Genomic DNA, 21,603 nt, shown 5'->3' with positions numbered 1-21,603 from the left:
TTCCTTTTTCTCTTTGAACATCCTTAAGACAGTTTCAAAATCTTTGTCTAGTAAATCCAGTTATTTCTGAGGGATAGTTTCTGTCAATTTATTTTCATTCCTTTGACGAGCCATGCTTCCTGTTTCTTTGTATGCTTCATGATTTTGTTGTTTTTGACAACTTGATATTTAAATATTATATTGGTTACTCCAGAAATCAGATTCTCCCCTTCTCCTGGGTTTGTTATTTTCTATATTCTTGAAGACCATTTCAGTCCATGTGTTTAGTTATTCTCCTGAAATATTTTTTTATTTTTGCAAAGACTTGTTATTTGACATACATAGTCATTGAAGTCTTTATTTCTTAGGTTGTGTTCAGCTAGGATTTTAACAGAGATTTTCTGAATGCCAGGAGCTAAGAAGAGCAACAAAACCCTGAACCTCTCCTTATCTTTTCAGATTATCTCTGCTGCAGTCCTTCATCATTTAGCCAGGCTTGCATTCTTCCTAGTGGTCAGCTTCAGGTGGAAACTTAACGGTCTTCTCAGTTTCTGTATCATCATGCGTCTTGCCCTGGGTATGTGCATAGTGTTCTACATTTCCCTGCATACCCAGGTGCTTTTGAATGTCCTAATTTCTCAAAGAAACTCTCGCTAGCTTTTTCTCCCAGGCCTTAGGTGGTCTTATTTTATGTTTTGATTGTATTCTTTTGCCCCAGGCATCTGCTGGCTCTTAATTTGATGTGCAGTGGGTACAAGAGCAAAGCCCACCTTTTTTTTTTTTTTCCTTTTTATATTTAGATGCAAAAGAGATGAACATCTTATGTCAGTTCTTCAGGTAGCTCCTAACAAGTTAGAATTGATTTACACAATACTTTGAAAATATGGTCTTCTCTGCTCCCTCCAGAACCAGGTACTATTCTCCTGGGAACTAGCTTACTTCTTACTTACACTGGGAACTAGTTTACTTCTTCAAGACTAATGCTGATCTAGGGAGATGGTAGAACAGGCAAGTAAAAACCCCACAGAGCTTTCCAGTTGCCATTTTCTTGGCTCATTGTTCACTTGGTTCTTGTAAATCTTTGACTATTTTCCAGAGTCATTACAAAGTTGGTTCCGACAGTTCTAGTTTTTCGACGTTTCTGTGGGAGGATAAGAACTTGGAGTTGTATCTTCTGCCACTCTGCTGATGTCATTCTGCTTTCTTTTTAAAAAGAATTCTGTTCAATATTTAACAAGAATAACAAGTATTATCTTCTTAAATTAAAATTGTGCACTTGAAATGTTATTTATTTAAAATAGTTCCTATGTATTTGTTTTACATCTGAGTTTCATTATGTAAGTTAATAATTTGAAAATATTATGTAGAGAACTAAATATGGCCATTAAATCATTAGAATGTAGATAAATTAACAGTGATAGAGAAAATGGAAAATTATTGAATAAACAAATTTCCTGTATTTACTTGAGCACTGGCTCTTAAACCTAATGAGTGGTCCTAGATTTTTAGCATAAATAGTTAGCCTACAGAGCCTGTTGTTTACCTTATTCCTGAAATGAGGTAATAACCTTTGCAGCTACTGATTTCATTGACGATGCTGAGTTATTATGCTTTGCCTTAACTGTGTCAATGCCATGAATATACGTAATTTATAGATTTTTTTGAATCATTCACTTTGAATGGGATTTCAGATTTAACTAAAACATTTCAGTAGTAATCCTCATTCATTTAAAAGACACACAAGGTTTTAGGTGTTTACACTATTCATTTATGTCATATTATCCTATCACAACTAAAATGTGGCTATCCATAAGTTTGCTTTCAACTTAAGTTTGAACCAAATATTTTCCCCTTACTGTTAATAATTCATCACACATACATGATGACATTTCTCTAACAATTCAGAGATCAGCCTTTTTAAAACTTATGTAATAGTTTTCAGAATTCATACTTAGTACCATGTGATCCTCTAAAACTTGATTTTTTTTACATGTAAACTGAAGAAGGCACAGTTGAGTAGGTGTGCTTACTTACAGCATTATTCTGGTTGTTTTTAACCTAGCCTCATTTAAAATCTTCATCCCCCCCTTATAAAGCAGATATTTGTGCATAAAAAGCACTCTGGAAATCTGTAAACTTTGTTCAGCATGGTTTCAGCAGTGCACGGATAGATACTGTAAATGCTCTTAGCTAAGCATGACTACAGTAAAAGCTAAAAAAGGAGTCCAAATTTAATTTATCCTATTTAAGTCACCGTTATACATATTATTGTTTTAATAAGTTAGATACATATATGTTAGGGATTACTAATGGAAAATACTATGCTCTTTGTATTCTCATTAAAAACAATGTAACTATGAGCATATTCTTTTCAAATCAGCCAACTTATTTTAATTCTGAATGTTATGAACTCATTTCACAAAGTTACTTACCAATTAATGAGAAATGAATGTGTTATGTAAATTTCAAACTGTAATGGTCACAGATAATTGATGAACCATTCCTACAAGTATATATGTTGTACAATCTTACATATGCATATAGCGACATACAAAATTCGTATGTTATATATTGTATATAATTTATGTATTTATTTAAGATTTACTCAGTAAACACATCCATTTTATTTTACTGGCTTAGTTTACATTAAATATTGGAATACCTTTAAAGTCACAATTGTATTTTTAAAATTTACTCTGTTGTTAAATTACTTTTCAAGCAAATGAAAGGAACTCTGTTAACATATTTAAGTACTTGTGCTGTTTGGTTTTTAAAGGCCTTTGTGTGAGATTATTTTAAAAATGTATTTTTGCGTGTGTGTGTGTGTGTGTGTGTGCGCATGTGTTTGTGTGTTTGGGAGAGAGAGAGAGGGAAAGTCTAAAAACAACCTATGTATCCTTGTTACAGTTACAGCTACCTGACAACTTAGTTCAAGAATCAGAACAGCAACTAAAAACATCATATTAAACTCTCTTGCACCCTCTGTTGTTATTTTTGAGGAACACTACATATACTTTCCCATGGCTGTATTGGCATTAGACTTACTAAAATCCTGATAAAATTAATACTTTGTTATACTTACCTCCAAATTAGGTTGATAATAAAGTAGCATTTGTTTTTAATTCTTAGTTGGTCTTTTCTTGTGATACAGATATGTTTTTTTTGTATAACAGCTTAAATGAAAAATGAGCCTTTCTGTTTGTCTTTGATCTCTCCTGGTTACCAGTTTTAAGCCCCTCCAAGTGTTTCACACAAATGAAAATCTCTACCGGATATAGCACACTGTATATACCATTTTCCAGAATTACAAATTCTGTCTGTTCCTTGGTAAACCTTTCAATTGTCAGACAGTTAACTTCCAAAGTAAGAGCCTGGAATCGTCCATACTAAAATTAAGAATTTATAGCTGTAAGGAACAGATGTTTTCATAAACATTTGCTATAATTAATTTCATCTAGAGGATTGAAGGAACAAAGCAGTTTTTCCCACTTCAAAACTTTATAGCCTTTTCCCCATATAGCAAACTCTGAAATCTTTTCTCTAATATTGTTGTGAGAAACAACTGTACTCCTTATTTGGTATATTTTAGAGAAAGAAAAGCTGCTGTTTTTCCTTATTACAATCCTTTGAGGGTTACATTTAATGTGATATATTCGTTTCCATACAGGTATAAAATGAAGAAAACTTTTGTGATGTATTTTGATGACAAAACTTTGGTGTTTAAAAAACTGAAAATCCCTTAATTCTTTGAAGTATTTTATATTTATTATGAAAAATATAAGCAGAGGACAAGAAATATTCCATTGGTGAGGTTTTATGTATTTAAGTAATCATAATCTTTAGTTTTAAAGACAAAGAAAGCTTATATTTTAAATGTATGATGTAGTACTTATTCTGTGCTGATTGTGGAACGTTTTACAGGAAATGTCTGCAAGCTGTTAAATAACATGTGTTGTAGGAAATTTTCATTTAGCAAGACAGGGAGAGACTAATTTTCCTTAAATCTTTTTAGTTTATTTATGATAATACCATTAATTTTTTTAAAAAGCAAATGAAGTATGTTGCATGAGTCATCTTACGGTACCCATGTTTTCAAAGAATTAACAGAGTATACTCAACTAGATTGATCTTAAACATTTAAGTGTTTTGGATTATTTTCTTCTATAAAATTTGGCAACATTTTCAAATGCTGTAATCCATTTCAGGGTTTTTGTTTAATGAAAAGAAACCCCCAAAACCGGCAAGTGTATTTTGAAAAAAAGAGTAGACTTAAAAGTTCAGTAAGTGAGCTCAGACCAATTCTCATTCTTCTAAACACTTTGGGTGCAGCTGCAAAGATTTTGAAGAGAACCAACATTTTTGACTAGTCAGTCAGCTATAAAATGTGCAAAGAAAAATAGGTAGCTATCATTAAAATTACACTTTTGCTTTCAGTAACCATTAATGAGCAACATAATCATATATGTATGGTACCTTAAGTGCTATATTCAGTAATTTAAAATAATCTCGCCTCTAAACTGAAAGGTCTGTAACTATTTGACTTAACCAGGACCACTGTGATAATCTCCCGTGGTACTTTAGAATGTTCAAAGTGGAGTGAAAGTATAAATAACAGTTGAATAAATCATTTAAATTATTAAGCTTTAAAAGTGAATATAACCTGATGTTTGAAAGTTGCATTATAGGAATTAGGAGTATAAAATGTAATCAGATTCTGGTCTATTTAATTTGTTTCTAAGAATAAATGATATATTTAATAGTAGTATCTATGGTTTCCTAAAAACTATACTTTTAAGTATATATTTTAAATTTTAAGCTAAAATTAATTTTCTTTGAGTAAGAATGTATATTTTATATTATGGCATTGGCAAGCATTTGTTTAAACTTCTTTAGCAAATTTATTCTTATTCTATGATCTCTAAACTGATAGGTATGAATTTGTTCTAATCTGATTTTATGAATATGCTTGAGAGGAATTGTTTTTTTTCCCTAAAAGTTTGATATTACTACATGAGGCAGAAATACCTTTTGATGTTGTTGTTTTTTTATTTTTTTAAACTACTGAACTTTTGCCCACAGTTAAAACATAAAGTTTGGGGAAGACTATTAAGATGTATTAAAAGCTCCTTAGAATGCATTCTTTTTTTTTTTTTTTAACATTTTTATTGGAGTATAACTGCTTTACAATGGTGTGTTAGTTTCTGCTGTATAACAGAGTGAATCGATTATACATATACATATGTCCCCATATCTCTACCCTCTTGCGTCTCCCTCCCTCTCACCCTCCCTATCCCACCCCTCTAGGTGGTCACAAAGCACTGAGCTGATCTCCCTGTGCTATGTGGCTGCTTCCCCCTAGCTATCTGTTTTACGTTTGGTAGTGTATCTATGTCCATGCCACTCTCTCACTTCATCCCAGCATACCCTTCCCCCTCCCCGTGTCCTCAAGTCCATTCTCTAGTAGGTCTGCGTCTTTATAGAATGCATTCCTGATCACCACCTCTCAGCTTTCTGTTCTCGCTCTCTGCAGACCAGATTCCTAGAGAGTGGAGGACTGGGGGGCCAGGGGGTGAGGTGGGCCGGGGGAGGGTGTTCCATGTCTGCTGTCTGCCTGCTCTCTTTTGACTCTGCCAGTGGACAGGACACTAATAAAAAGTTGCCCTTTGTTTATAAGCATTAGTTTGTGATTAAATGGTGTATAAATTTTGCTTTTGTCTGTGAATCATAAGCAGAAGATGGCTGTATTATACTTCATTTGTTCCTGTTTGCAGTTACTTCTGTAGTATTCCTATCCAAGTTGGGAGTGGTGGTGTTAGTCTATATTTTAACATCAAAATGAATTTTTTGTTTAAAGGACTCTGATTACAAAAGACATTTGGGGGAGGGATAAGGGGATATTTGTTGTTTTGACTCAATAACCGCGTGGAGCTGTCACACAGTAGCTTTTCAACTGGAATACTCAAGTTTCATAATCTCAGTATTTTTAATTTTTTTTTCCAGGAGATTCAAATCAAAATGGAAGAAGAAAAAGTTCTGCTTTAGACTCTGATGGAACTTTTAATTCCTATAGGTAGGTGATGAATACGTAGACATATAATATTACAAGATACCTAATCTTACAGGGTTCTAAAAAATCTGACAAATGTGAAGAATATTTGTGGTATGCAGTTGTCCTGCAGACTTATTGAGTAATTGAAAATGTAACATTCTTAGTTCTTGAGTAGATGGACTTATTGTAGATATCTGTCGTTATCCTAGAGTAGGATGGTTAGAATGAATGCATATGTAGTATTAAGTTTCAATATAATCCATTTTTGTTTTAGTTTTTCCAGTATATCTCTTACAGTACTAAAGGCTTCCTTTGTTTAAGTTTCCTGCTAATACAGAGTGTACTGCCTGTGAGCATCTCAGAGAGTATAAAATATAATCCGTGGTTACATTAAGTGCTGTTTGTTAACATCCCATTTGGCTCTTCAGCAAACAGGGCAGTTACATCTCAATTAACAATTTTTAAAAAGGATACAGCAATTAAGGAAACATGCATCTTATCTAGTTATTTGTTAATATTCTCTTTATAACTTGAATTTGCTTGAGTAAATGTTTATATATTTTGTATCTTCTTAACAGGGAAACCTAGGAAGAAGAAAGATTAATGTATTTCCAGTAATATTTGAAAATTCATATACTGAACCAAAGTGATGTAAGAACTAGGTTGTTTTCTTTTGGGGAATAAAAAGTAGAGATCGAGTAATAATACATTTTGGCATTATAGGTAGCAATGCAGATTCTTGAAGAAGTACTTTAATTGGAGTACATTGTCCTTATGGTTAATAAGTTCCGATACTTGTGTGTTGATGCTATAAAATATATGCAAGAACCACTGTACACTTGGAAACTCATTTGAATATTAAGCTATAATTCCTCCTTTTCTATAATAAGTATGGAATTTATGCTGAGAATCTTTATCTTTTTCTTGAACACATATTCTGTATACCTAGCTGGAAATGTGTCATTTGTTTCTTCAGATCCCAGGCAAGCTGTTAACATCTAGAGTAGGGCCTTATATTCAGGAAGCACTTAATAAAAGTGTGGTAATTGTGAAAGTTTTTACAGCTTGTTTATGAATTCCAGAAATGAGGTGGTAATTGAGATGCTTGACATCTTTATTTTATACCAGTTGGGGTCTTTATAAATAATCAGTCATTCAAGTGTCACAGATACTACAGAAGGCTTATGTTCCCATGGTGTTCTAGAAGCATATTATAACAGCAGTAAAAGCTCACGTGTTGTCATTATATTTTCTCTGTACCCATCCCACCTTATAAATGTTGGAGTTCTCCAGAACCTTCTTTTAGTGCTGAAGTGTAATATAAAGTTTGGAATTTGACATATTAAATAATAGGTAGAAACCTCTATCTGAACATGTTGATCACACCAAAAAAAAAAAAAAAAAAAAGATGAATAAAAAAGATATTTATTTATGGCCATGCTGCACAGCTTACAGGATTTCAGTTCCCCAACCAGGGATTGAACCTGGGCCACAGCAGCGAAAGTGCAGAATCCTGACCACTAGACCACCAGGGAACTCTCTATAAAAGATATTTAAATAAATATTCATGTTTGTCATGTAACTGAGGAATGCTAAGATGATAATATGTGTGAAATCCATGGTGGGAATATCAGTATTAGATATAAATACAGTTTAAAAAAATCCAAGACAAAAGGAAAATAAAGATGTATTTCAAAGGCAGGAAAACCCATATGTATATATCAACTTCATTGGTGAATTATACTTCATACCTACATTTGTAGTTAGCTAATTATAGTAACTAATGGACAGCAAGTTAAGAGAAATGTGTTAATACGAAGGCACAGTGTTATCTGGTAGTTTATTTTGTTCTTGAGTAGTTTGAAGATTAAAGTATCTTAGTATGATTGAATGATAATTGTACTTTGAAAATAAACTCCGAATGCAACTTTGCACAGTAAATACTAATGTTGTTAACTAATACAGTTTTAATCAATGCCTGTCAGTGTTGTAATGTTAGGATATTAATTTATGGTTGTAAGTAAAAAGGCAAGATAAAAAGCTCAGGTAGTACAGTGTATAAAAATGAGCTTTTAATAGTTGGCAGGCCAGTGCTGTTATTAAATAGTAGTATAGTATTTAAGGTGTGAAATGAATATTTTGCTACTGAGTAGGCAGTAGCTCTTACAATATAATGAGCTTACTTGTGAATTTGACACTTGTGTTAAATGCAGAATTCATAGAAGCACAGCTCTAGGGTATATTTTCACATCAGGTTAACTGATAAAACCTAGGAATTGTTGCAGAATCACACTAAAATGGCGACAGAATTGTCAATAAAATTTACTTTTGAAAATGAAAATTATTTTTCCATTACTATCGGAGCTCTTTTAAAGCAAGTAGAAATAGGTTATTAGAAAAATGGGAATGTTCCAACCGTCAAATATCTTTAGCCTAACAAGTCTACCTTTGTGTTTTAAACCACCTCAGAAATCCTGACCTTTCTTCGCAGATAATTCTGGCTGTCAACCTAGTACGAGGATACTCAAGCTATATATGCTGTGCCTTGGGATAATGATTAGCTCTAATTTTTTATCTATAGAATGGACATTATAATGTCTGACCTGCTTCCTTCTCACAACTGTTTTAAAGATCGAGATAGGACTGTATAAGATAAAGCCTTTTGAAAATCTAAATGCAAAGCCATGCATTAATATTATTAATTCTTTGTGCTTACCTCATGTGAACTGGCAACTTTGCTGCCTTATTGTTCACTTAACCTTCCACGTGTGTACCCTTTTATAGCATGTGCCAAGGTTTTATTAACTTTCCAATTCAGTCTTGAATTGGCCACCTAAGTCTATATTCTTTCCATTATTTGTTTATATTATTGTGGTCTTAGATGGTCAGTTATAAGAGGGCACAGTCTCTTTTTTTGTTGTTGTTGTTCTGTTTTTTGTTTATTAATAATATCTAAACATAGCGAGGTGGTTCGTATCCTGACTCCAAATGGAGACTTTGGACAAGTCTTCGGCTCAGTTTCCTCACCTTGAATGTGGGGATAATAAAGCACATTTGTTACAAGGAGTTAATGGGCTAATGTTGTGTGGCAGATGCTGAATAAATATTAGCTGATTTTATCTTCCAGTCCATGTCATCCTCATCATTGTCATCATTGTTAATCTTCTGGTACTGTAGAATATTTTTACCGTGCGCTAATGTAGAGACACCAAAAGGAAGATTTAAAAACAAAATGTCTTACAGGAAAGTAACTTTTGTTTTTTAGCAGAAAGGAGGCTAAGAACAAGCTTAACCTGAGGCTTGATACTCTGTCTCTGCTGTATATTCCAGGTTGCCTTTGTGTAACACATTTGTACACATAGTAGAGATAAGAAGAAGATGTTTTATTATGAGTATAAATTCAGAGGTGGATTTTTGGAATTTTGACAAAGTTTGAAATTTACAATCAATGGACCGTATCTATAGCTTTATGTGCCTAAGGCTCATAGATTTGTTTTCCAGAGGCTAGGAGGTTTCACTTTGGATTTGTCTCTTGTGGTTTGCTTCTTTGATTCAGATAGAGTATAGCTGCATTTAACTCCTAAGGCACCAGTATGATGATTATATGGTGCCTGGGTAATAGCTAGATCTTGTTTTGGAAGTTTCTGTTAAAATTTAATTGTTTTTCTCCCAACTGATTTGCAGGTGATGTGGTAAAATGGAAAGATTAGAAGAATCTTAGATATTAGAAGATATTACTGGTTTATGCAGTATACCTTGTGCTTTTTGAAGACTAGTGTTAATGTTTTCTGTTAGATTAAATGAGCTTTCTCTGTTTCTTATTTCACCATTAAAACTGAGACCCTTTCAAACTGAGGGTATGAGAGCAGAGAAGTAGTTTGCCGATGAACAGTTTGCAGTAGATGTTTAACTTAGTGACTGTAGCACAGGGCCACATGGTAGGAGCGTTCTCTCCCCATCCCCCCTCCTCTTCCCAAGGGCAGCTGACCTTCTCCTCTCCAAAGAGGCGAGCCCCTTGCCAGCACATATGACTACAGACTATTACATTAATCTGTTTAGCTGTAGTACCAGCTGCTTGCATGTTTTTAATTATCTTATTAGATGGTATAACAGTGACCTATGAAATAAATTGAAGGTGAGCATTTAAAATTTTTCCCTTTTTTACCCTATGTTTTTAAATATCTTGATTGATCAAATTATGATATTCTGCAAAAGTTCATTGGAAGTCTGTATGGTTTTTTGAGTCAGTGTAAAGCTTTTAAAAGTATAATGTTATAATTACCGGTATAAAAATAACTTCATTTTTGAAAGAGTTAGGCTGTGTTTATGTAGCCACAAATTCATGTTAAAATCTGTTGTTTTAAGAGTCAATTTAGAGAAAACTCAGACCAGTTATTTTGAGTTTCTCTGGGAAACTCAAAATATTGCTTAAATTTCAGACAACATCTTGGCATTGTATAAATGGCATAGGATGGAATATAAATCATTTTAGATTATTTTAAAATAATTTTGTCTATTTAACTCTGATTTTCTAGATTCTGTGTATTCAGTGGTAAATCATCTTAGCTGACCCTAATTATTTTTACAATTTAATTTCACATGGTACCATTTTTTTTTTTTTTTTTTTTTTGTTGCGGTACGCGGGCCTCTCACTGTTGCCGCCTCTCCCGTTGCAGAGCACAGGCTCCCGACGCGCAGGCTCAGCGACCATGGCTCACGGGCCCAGCCGCTCCGCGGCATGTGGGATCTTCCCGGACCGGGGCACGAACTCGTGTCCCCTGCATCGGCAGGCGGACTCTCAGCCACTGCGCCGCCAGGGAAGCCCACATGGTACCATTTTTGAGTGTATTTTCCCAAGCTGTACCATTAGTAAAAATGTATTATCTTCTGGATTTTGACAATTGGATAATTTTCAAATAATACCTTAAATGAAATGCTGACTCCAAGAGACAGTTCGAAATAATATCAACCAGTGATTGTCCAGTTATGAGTCATAGCCAATCAACAAAACTTGTAATGATTTAGTCAGAAACCCTGATGTTGAATTTAAAAAAAAGGTAGTTGGATGCAAAAAAGAATTGCAGAATACTTATGTGTGTCTTTTGAATTAGCAAATCCTACAGCTGGCATAACAGGGTGACTTGAGCCTTGAAAAATGTGTAGTCCTTGAATAAGGACTATAGACTACACACTGTTTGTTTTTTTAACTAAGAAATATTCATCCTTTTTGGCTTCATAGTTTTTTCCCTCTAAAGAAAGACCAAGTTTCATATTTCAAAAGAACTTTTGTTGAAGAAATAAGGGAAAAATTTCCCCTTTATATATTTTATTTTCTTTTTAAGGAAAGAAAAAGCCACTTGGCACTACAGTACTGATGGCATTATTTCTTGATATATATATATATATATTTATATATATATATATACGTATATATATATATATATATATATATATTAACGTCTTTATTGGAGTATAATTGCCTTACAATGGTGTGTTAGTTTCTGCTTTATAACAAAGTGAATCAGCTATACGTATACATATATTCCCGTATCTCCTCCCTCTTGCATCTCCCTCCCACCTTCCCTATCCCACCCCTCCTCTAGGTGGTCACAAAGCACCGAGCTGATCTCCCTGTGCTATGCGGCTGCTTCCCACTAGCTATCTGTTTTACACTTGGTAGTGTATATATGTCCATGCCACTCTTTCAGTTTGTCCCAGCTTACCCTTCTCCCTCCCCGTGTCCTCAAGTCCATTCTCTATGTCTGCGTCTTTATTCCTGTCCTGCGCCTAGGTTCATTAGAACCAATTTTTTTTTTTTAGATTCCATATATATGTGTTAGCATATGGTATTTGTTTTTCTCTTATTTCTTGATACTGATCAGAGCTTCCACAGTTGCCTCCCTTTCTCAGTGTGGTGTATTCTGTAGCCCACAGAGTCAAAGGCTGTTTAAGTTGGTTAAAAGTTTAAAAAAAAATTATAGTTGGTTTAGCTTTTTGAATTTAAAAGTTGTCTTTTTCTGAATAAGGAAGAAAACCATTAATTTGAACTTTCTTTAGTCAGTGAAGAAATTTTTAAAATTAGGCTTCAAGTTTTATCACAAAGACGTTTATGTATCCTATTTACATGTAATTAATAATTTGGGAGGATGTGGGAAATATCCTTACATCATTTACATTTATTGTTGGTATAGTACCTTCCTCCTCACCCCGATTTGTATGTAAGAGGGTCATATGTCTCTTGAAATGACAATGAAGCAGTGATTCAAAATATTAGAGATAATAGGGCAAAAGCATACTTTGGATTTAAAATTAGAAATCTAGGTTCTGGTTATGCTCTTAGAATGATATAAATTTGTTAATCTGTTATTTTTAGGAATACGGATTTATAGAAACAATTTAATTATTGAAAGTTATACTGTATTAGTTTGTTTGGGCTGCTATAACAAATTACCAGAGACTAGGTAGCTTATAAACAACAGAAATTTATTTCTCACAATTTAGAGGCTGGGAAGTTCAAGATTAAGATGCTGGTAGATTTGGTGTTTGATGGTGCCCACTTCCGGGTTCATAGATGGAGTCTTTTCACTGCGTTCTCACTTGGCTGTAGGGGCAGGAAAGATCTCTGGGAGCCTCTTTTGTAAAGGCACTAATTTCATTCATTAGGGCTCAGCCCTGATGACTTACTCACCTCCGAAAGGCCCCACCCCCAAACACTGTCACATTGGGTGTCAGGATTCAGAACATGAATCTGTGGGGGCCACATTCAGTCCATAACACATACTAAAGATAATCAAGACCAAACTGAATTCCCCATCCCACTCCTTCTCCACCCACTCGTCTTAAGTTCCTGAGGCCTTGCCTTTTAAATTATTTTTCCAGGACATAGCTTAGTAAATAGATGAAAGAGGAGGACCTAGAATTAGGGTTTCTTTCCTGATTCTTAGAAAGTTGCTTTCCTCACTTTGATGGGATGCCTGTATTTTGCTGAGAATCTATATAATTATATGACACTGACTCTTTAAGTTCTTAAGAATAAATACATAATTTAGGGAAACAGTTTAGAAAAACTACACAGATAGAAATAAGACAGAATAAAGTTTACATCTTAGCTCCAGCACTTACTGACTGTGTGATCTTAGGCAAGGTAATTAACCTCCCTGATTCCTAATTACTTCATTTGTGAAGCTGGAGTATTAACAGCTCCTATATCACAGAGTTGTAGAGTTGTAGAGTTCTACACAAATGTGTAGAACTGCTGGACCAGTCACCTAACACATAGTGAGGAACAATACTAGTTTCTTTCTTTCCTCTGTCTTTTCTAAAACATCCTTTAAGTTTTAATCAACTTTTTCACCTAACAAAGTTGGCCTTCATCTCAGAAAAGTGTTTTAAATTTACTCATTTTATTTATTTTTGACTGTGTTGGGTCTTCGTTGCTGCGTGTAGGCTTTCTCTAGTTGCAGCGAGCGGGGGCTACTCTTTGTTGCGGGGCACGGGCTCTAGGCATGCGGGCTCAGTAGCTCTGGCGCAAGGGCTTAGTTGCTCCTTGGCATGTGGGATCTTCCTGGACCAGGGATCGAACCCGTGTCCCCTGCCTTGGCAGGCGGATTCTTAACCACTGTGCCACCAGGGAAGTATTTTAAAATTCTATATAGTTTTAAAGTGGCAATAAATTTCTGATGTTTGATTTGATGGACAATCTATATGTCTCAAAGATATAGTTTAAGGGTGAAATTTACATAGAATATTTTAATAAAATTGATATTTAATATTTGTCTCTTTTCTATATCAGATTACCTTGCCTTTTGAGGGAAAGTGGCAGTAGTTAATAATCCTATTTTTTCATTTATTATTAATCCAGAGCTTTCAAAAGTGCTTTTGTGACATTTGTTTATATATATAAACATCCATTTCCATTCCGGCGTATGGAAAAACCCAAACGAACTTTTTGGCCAACCCAAATATATATGAAAGTTTGTTGTTGTTCATCATGAGACCTAACGTATCTTCATTCATTCTGCAGATCGTTATTCTGCACCCATTACAGCCCAGCCAGTGTGCTAGACAACGATTAAAACAAAACCCTGCTCTTGGTGCCCTCGTGATCTAGGAGGGGAGACAGACATGGAAGCAACTAGCATACATGAGGACTGGTGTCATCGTGGGGGCATTTCACCAAGAACTAGGGGAATACCAGACGGGCTGGTTAATATTGAGGGTGGGTTGTGGTTGGGAGGAAGGATATGTTTGCTAGACAAAGTAGATGAACAGGAGTTTTCCGTGAGGTGAACAATATGAACAAAGACATTCTTCATTTTCTACTGCAGCAATGCATTCTTTGGGGGTTTGGGGCACTCAGAATGGGTAGATTCGGTTGGCCTTGTACTTGTCAGTGACAAACTCATACAACATGGGTATTTACAAATAACTGTTTCATTGTGGTGACATTGTTACTTTGCAGGAACTGCTATTTTGACACTAGATTTCAGTGTATCATAGATGTTTGATATATCTAAATCAGTGATCAAAATTTTTAAGTGGGAGTTGAAAATGTGAATCTTTAAATTGCACAAAATTACATGAAATAGTTGATAATGTTACAAATGAGAGTGAATATTATGTGCCTAGAAATAAGGGAGAAATCAATAAACCAGCTATGGAATAAAATTAGCCTGGTAATGAGAGAATATTTGAAAATTAAAAAGATGTCCTAGTATCATCTGAACGTATAGACCTAGTTTTCATTCCAGGATTATAGAGGCACTTTTCTGAGATAGATATAGAAGTAGTTTAGTCTGGTTGACATATTCTCAAGGAGTTTCAAAGATTGTATTTCCAGCTACTTGTTCAGATTAGAAAAATAATTTGGATGACATGACCAAGTCTCTGAACCCATCTGAAGCAAAGCAGAATAGTTGCACACCATCTCTTAACTCTCACTCCAGTTTTTCACATGCTTCTAGATCTTAAAGCTCCCTTGAGTGGTAGAGCCCCACTGTCACTGAATCAGGCACAGAGCTCTGGTAGTTTGGATCTTGTTCGGTTCACAAGAATAAATTTATAATCTCCAGAGTAACGCCTGTCCTTTGCTTGCCCATCCCTCCTCCACAGGCACCACAGGGCCACGCCCAGAGCCTCAGTCTCTCCTTTGTATTCTGACCTCATTTATTCCCACCTGAGAGATCTGGGGTAGGATGGAGGGGGTAGGATAAATAAAGAGAGCCAGAGTGGTCTGTTTGGCATTTTGAACACTGCTTCCACCCCCATTTCTCCTGCTGCCCCTGAGCTGCTGATGGAATCTGCTCCCTAGAGAAGGAGCCCGTTTTCCTGCCTCTGTCTCTCTAGGTACCATTCCTAATTGTAGTATTTTTAAAAGTTCTGTAGAAAAAATGAAAATTTTCTTCCGGGGCTGATTTTCAATCTTATAGCAGCATTCCACGCAACAACTTTACGAAAACATCCTGCTCTCGTTCATTATAAAGGTATCTGTGGTGGTATAATTAATTGTTTTGTGGCATCCATTTGGGAATATCTGAATTATCACGTGTATGAACTAACAGAACAGCAAATAACAAAGTAACGAAAGGTCTTTTATGAAGTCAGGACTAGATTTGGGTTCTTTTGAAGTACATGAACTTTTCAAATAACATAAAATTTCAGCAGTGGAGGATATGTCTGCATATTAACAGAGGATTTTTTATGAAGCATAATTTAATTTGGGCAAGGAGGTCGTGAGAAAACCACTCATCTTCCACTGTGATGTGGAGCAGCTGTTTCAAAAAATCGGTGCGAGAAGTACCGCTGCCACTGGTGTTCAGGCCTGCGTGGGAAGCACCGTGTGGGCTGGAACCGGGTCTCCACACCCTGATTCCTCCACTTCAGTGTCTCCAGTGTCTACTGTTGAGAAAAGGGATCTCCCCTCTTTTCTTTGTAGATGCAGTAACATATCAGTTATTTAGAGGTCAAATTTCTAATATCTTCACCCAAGGAGGATGTAATCAGAGAGTTAGAAATGGGGAAAATGTTAAAATAGCCAAAGAGTTTGTTTATTTAGGTAGATATAGTCACAGGAAAGCCCTTCCAGTTCTTAAAGTGCTTATCTAATTTCTCATTTTTTTTCCTTGAAAAAGGCTAATATAGTTTATGTTATTGAAATGGGCTAGAATGTATGACAGTTCAGAGTTTACTTTGTTGTCTTGGTTTTAAAAAAGAAAAAGTGAGCAAGTGACAGGGGTGGAGATTTAGGATTTCTGAAAGCTAACATATTATTTTACGAATCGATAGCTGATCGCCTGAAAACTATGGTCATGAGAGAAATGCCACTAAAAACAGAATGGAAAACTCCAAAAGCCAAGCAGTGTGGAGTTATTTAATGTAGAAGCAAATAGCCATGCATTCCCCAAATGTATATCACATGTGCAAAAAAACTCCTTTATGTTTTAGAAATGTTTTGGTACTCTCAACATTTTTTTTTTTTTTGTGGTACGCGGGCCTCTCACTGCTGTGGCCTCTCCCGTCGCGGAGCATAGGCTCCGGACGTGCAGGCTCAGCGGCCATGGCTCACAGGCCCAGCCGCTCCATGGCATGCGGGATCTTCCCGGACCGGGGCACGAACCCGTGTCCCCTGCATCGGCAGGTGGACTCTCAACCACTGCGCCACCAGGGAAGCCCCTGTCAACAGTTTTGAGTTGAGAAAATGGCATACATTGGCCTTTCATCATACTGGGTAAATTAGGTATTCAAGCATGGATTTTTAAAATCAGTGCATTCTTTCTCTTTTTAAGTATAAATAAGTGATGTTTTCTAGTCACCCAGGGGTTGGGGTATTTCCTTATTTTTCCAGGGGCCCATGTAAAGTTGTTTTCCCAGGTACGTTAGTCTAACAAATTATAAAGTACACATTGACCTTGAATTAAAGTTTATTTGATCACGTGGCCCGTTGATCTTCATTTTAAACTACCATTTCCTGGATCTTTGAGCCAGTCTCTTGCCAAGTATGGTTATAATATGCTCATAGTCCAAATCTCAGTTATGATTCTTTCCAGTATCGATCATTTTTGGTAACTTATAGATGTACCACTGTCATCACTAAAGATCTGCTTTTCTAACTTTTATGTGTGTGTGTATGTGTGTGTGTGTGAGTGTGTTAGTGTGTGAGTGTGAGCGTGTGTGTTGTGTGTGTTAGCATGTGTGTGAGTGTGTGTGTGTGAGTGAAGAGGGAGGTGGGAGGAAGCAGGAGGCAGAGAGTGGTGATGAAGACAGAAACACAGTGGGAGGCAGGGAGCTAAGAGACGAAAAAGGAAAAAAGAAAACTTTTACATGTATATCTGATTTTACTTACAGTGATTTTTTTTTTTTTTTTTTTTGCGGTACACGGGCCTCTCACTGTTGTGGCCTCTCCCGTTGCGGCTGTGCTCCGGATGCGCAGGCTCAGCGGCCATGGCTCACGGGCCCAGCCGCTCCGCGGCATGTGGGATCTTCCCGGACCGGGGCACGAACCCGTGTCCCCTGCATCGGCAGGCGGACTCTCAACCACTGCGCCACCAGGGAAGCCCAGAGTGAATTTTATACTGTGTTACGTCTCTCATAGAATCATCTTGATTTTTTAACCACTTGTATAGGCTAGCTTTTAATGTATTTCTGTCTTCTTTCCCCAGGGACACTATTTGAGTATGTATCATGTGCATATTTATCTTTACATCTCTTGAAACTTTTTAGTTGTTACTTTAAAAGGGAATGTATATATGAATGGTTTATCATCCTAAAACAGTTTCACTGTCCGATATAGGAACCACTAGTGACGTGGGGCTAAGTTTAGGTTTAAATTAATTAAAATAGGACAATAAACAACTGTCGTTCAGTTGCACTAGCCATATTTCACCTGTTTAGTAGCCACGTGTGAGTAGTGATTACCATATTGGATGGTCAGATAGAGGACATTTCTGTCATCTTAGGAAGTTCTGTTGCATAGTGCTGGTCATCAAATGAATGATGGATTCAGTTAAAATATAATCCACTTAAACCTTTTTAAGAGAAAGTATTTATTTCAAAAGTACATGTATTTCTATATGTGTTATTCCCTACAAGTCAACCCAGTCTTGGAAAACATGGTTTAAGAAACAGGATTGACTTTTAATTAGGACATCAGATTTTGGGAAATAAATGCTTTCTTCTAAATGACTAGAAAATAATTTGTTTTCAATTCTGTATTTCCATTGCAGTATTGTTTACATCATAGACTGTGTGGTAAATTCTTTATCATACAGAAAATAAGATATGAAGTCCATGCTGGTTATCACCAATAGCAAGGAAAACAAGGGCGGGACAGGGGGGCCAAGAAGGTGGAGGTCTGCACCGAGGTGTCTTGAAGAAAGGGATTTCCGCTATTTGTTAATTACATAAGAAACATCAGTAAACCATGGAATAGAAAGCATTCATTTCAGACAACTTCGTAGCGATTGTCAGTAACGCCTTTTCTCACCTCATTTCTATATGTTTGATCCTTTGATTAGTAATATGACTTATTATGTGCTTAATTTTTTATAACCTCGTGACACGGCTTTTCTTATTTCTTTTCTGAAAGTACATTTGTTGAGTACTTTTAATATGATCCTGAATTTAGAAGCTCTTAAACACTATATTTTGGAGAAAATAATACATTTAAAAAAAAAGATTATTATATCTGACAGCCCAAAACTGTTGCTAACTCAGTGGTTAGCCACCTTGTGAATATTGACGTGGAAGCTCAAGATTTCTCAATTCACAGTTAAATCCAAACCCGAATCAAAACATCATTGCAAATTAATTTTAACACACCACCACACGCTGAACTACCAGTTGCCTTTGTTTCAATGATGCCTCATCACATGAGAACATTTTTCACCTAGAAATATGAAGAAATCCATTTTAGGCTTGTGAGTAATTGTGAGTTGTTTTTGTTTTTATATGTATAAGTAATATGCCCTGATGTTTCATTATGGAGGGAAAAAAAGAAAGCTTTAAATAAAAGTAAGTTTTTAAAAATTCCTGATATAGGAAGCAAAAAAGCCAGTATAGTTTCTAATTGCCTTTTAGAGTCTCTGAGTTCCCTCATTACCTGTGATTTAAGCTAAAAATGAGGTAATTATAGATAACATCAGTGTTTATCTGGTTGATCTTGGCACCTGCAGTCCTAATGTTGTAGCTTACCCAGATCTGGTGCCACACTTTATAGTCTGATGCTGACATACCTAATTTACACTTCTCCTATTTCCTTTGATTTTTAAGTTAGACGTTCCTTGTTCTATTTCGATAGTATTTTAAAAACCACCCCTTTAAAATGGTGTAAAGGCACATACTCTTCTATGTGGAATATTGGAATCATGGTACAGCCCTCTCATTAAGAGAAATCTTTCCCTGATATATTTCTATACAGATTAAAAAATTTACTGTGTCCTTTCTCCCTTTGCATTTGATAAAGCAAATATGATCGTAATTAATATGGCAATCTCCTCACATATTGGCATGCACTTTAGGATTATAAAATTTTATAAACCATTGTGCATCAGGTGCAGTTTTCTCACCTGCGGCTCCTCACCTTCAAGTATTCTACCCATCTTGTCTGCCTTAAAGACCACCTTCCTTTGACCTGGCCTTTAGTTCTACCGTTCTACTAGTCTACTGTTCCTTTAGTCACATCTCAAGGACGAGATGACGATGGTTGACTGGTGACCTTGTAAACCACAGGGCCATCTCTGAGAGCTCCTGCTCCACCTCGCCGCCCCCAGCTCGTCTGTGACTTCTTGACCTTCCCTGTGGTGACGAGCCCTCCTCTGCTCCACTCAGCAACTTTACTATCAAAGCCAACGTAGCTCCTCTTGACCAAGTATTGGAGATACTCAGTACTAGACTGTAGTAGTATGTAGTGTGTAGTCTATGAACTCTTCTCAGTCATTGTAACTGTCTGGATTTCTTACGTTAGCTCCACAGAGACATTGTTCCCTGTCTAAATAAAGCCAGGAAATCGGGTAAAACCATCATATAAAGTATATCTAGTGTATCCTCATTTGGGACAACAATTCAGCAATTTTTTATTCCAGAATTGCCTCGTCATTTTTGCATTCTTTAGGTTACGAAAGTATTTAAACAAATTGAGAAGCCGCTAACCAGTTTCATACTAATTTTATGTGCGTATCTTGGGAAAATACATTAAAATATTTATAATATTTTAGTTATAGTTATCTCCTTTAGAAATAGTTATCTCCTTATGATCATCAGCTGTATTTCTTCACTGCAAATTCTAGTTGATTTCCATGTCAAAAAAAAAAAAAATTGCAAGAGCCTTAACTACCTAAATAGTTCTTCTTAAATGAAAGGCATCCATTGCTGCTGCAAAAATTAATTTCACTTATTTAGAAATTATTGTAGTGTTCATGGCCAATGAACGTTCTTCCCTGAGGAACACAGAGGTGTTCTCAGAATCCTGAACACAGTGCTTCCAGGGCAGCCAGTACTAATCTGCTAACATTGGCAGGGGAAATGAAACAGCCCATTCCTGCCTCTTCTTGCTTAGATGCTGGTTACGGTTTCAGGGACCCAGTGCCTGCAATGCAGAGTCTTTGCCACCAGATGGCACTAGTGCGTTATCCAGAGAGTTTTTAAGGCCCAGGTTCCATTTGAGGCGATTATGCACCTAAATGTCCCATGTGTGCTTAAACCACTCACAGTATCTGTTGACTTACCTTCTCAGTCCAACTGGTGAAAACTTCTCTCTATACTTTTGGACTTGATGCTCAAACTCTAAAAATGTAAGAAAGAAAATATAAGGTCGCATTCCTATCTTGCCTTGTTGCCAGGGGCCGTTTATGTCCTTTGATGTGTGCAGTATTATGCTTCCCTTTAGTGTTTTCAACCATGTTATTCTGGAAGGTGCTTTTCCTAATTCTCATTCCATTTCTCTCTTGACAACTTATTTAATTTTTCTGGGCCTCAGTTTTGTCATTCATGGAGGGGGGAGGGGTTAAAATTATTCACCCCAGGAGGGTTGTTGTAGAGGTTAAAAGTGATTTACCCAAAATATTATATATTTTGAATGGACTTTTTTTAAGCATTTTTGAATGGATTTTTTTTTTTTAGCATTTTGAGAACATCGCTGCTAGATTTTTGCTGTGACAGACTATATGTTTTCCTATGTAAGACAAAGTTTAGACAAAACCTTTTCTTTATTTTTGTTAATTAAACTGCAGAATTCCACCACTGACTCCTCAGTACTTACTATTATTTTCCCAGGTCTTCACCTGAGTTCAGGAGTGTTGTCCACCATTTGTATCTGTGATTGGAAAAAACCTTTATTTTTTTCCAGCTCCCTTCAAAGGGCTCAACTTTCCAACATTTTGTCCTCTATAGACTGTTTAACCTCTGACAGCTCAGTTTTTAGGGTGGCATTTCAGTGCCTACGGGGATACTATTTATCATTTTTTACACCAAGTTTTAATTTTTAGATATAAGATTATTTCACCCTCCTCCGCACTGCCAGAGTGCTTTGCCAGTGATTATTGGTTTACACATCCGTCTACTCTCTTTAACTCTTTAAAATT

At 35.9% G+C, this 21,603-nt stretch overlaps 1 protein-coding gene across 8 annotated transcripts in view; it reads left to right on the top strand.

Moving 5' to 3' along the window:
- The window catches only part of TBC1D5 (TBC1 domain family member 5), a 540,605-nt gene that overhangs the window by 265,444 nt on the left and 253,558 nt on the right, over window positions 1-21,603 (top strand). For all 8 annotated transcript variants that reach the window (XM_029214159.1, XM_029214153.1, XM_029214160.1 and 5 more), the window contains one exon: window positions 5,980-6,049. In XM_029214159.1, coding sequence (XP_029069992.1) covers window positions 5,980-6,049 — 70 coding nt within the window. The remainder of the gene's footprint in view (window positions 1-5,979; window positions 6,050-21,603) is intronic.

The sequence above is a fragment of the Monodon monoceros genome, unplaced genomic scaffold, assembly GCF_005190385.1.
Source record: "Monodon monoceros isolate NGI ecotype Baffin Bay Population unplaced genomic scaffold, NGI_Narwhal_1 Super_Scaffold_11, whole genome shotgun sequence".
NCBI classification, from domain to species: domain Eukaryota; kingdom Metazoa; phylum Chordata; class Mammalia; order Artiodactyla; family Monodontidae; genus Monodon; species Monodon monoceros.
Note: the sequence above shows the minus strand (reverse complement) of the source record. Positions and strands in the feature narration are given on the sequence as shown.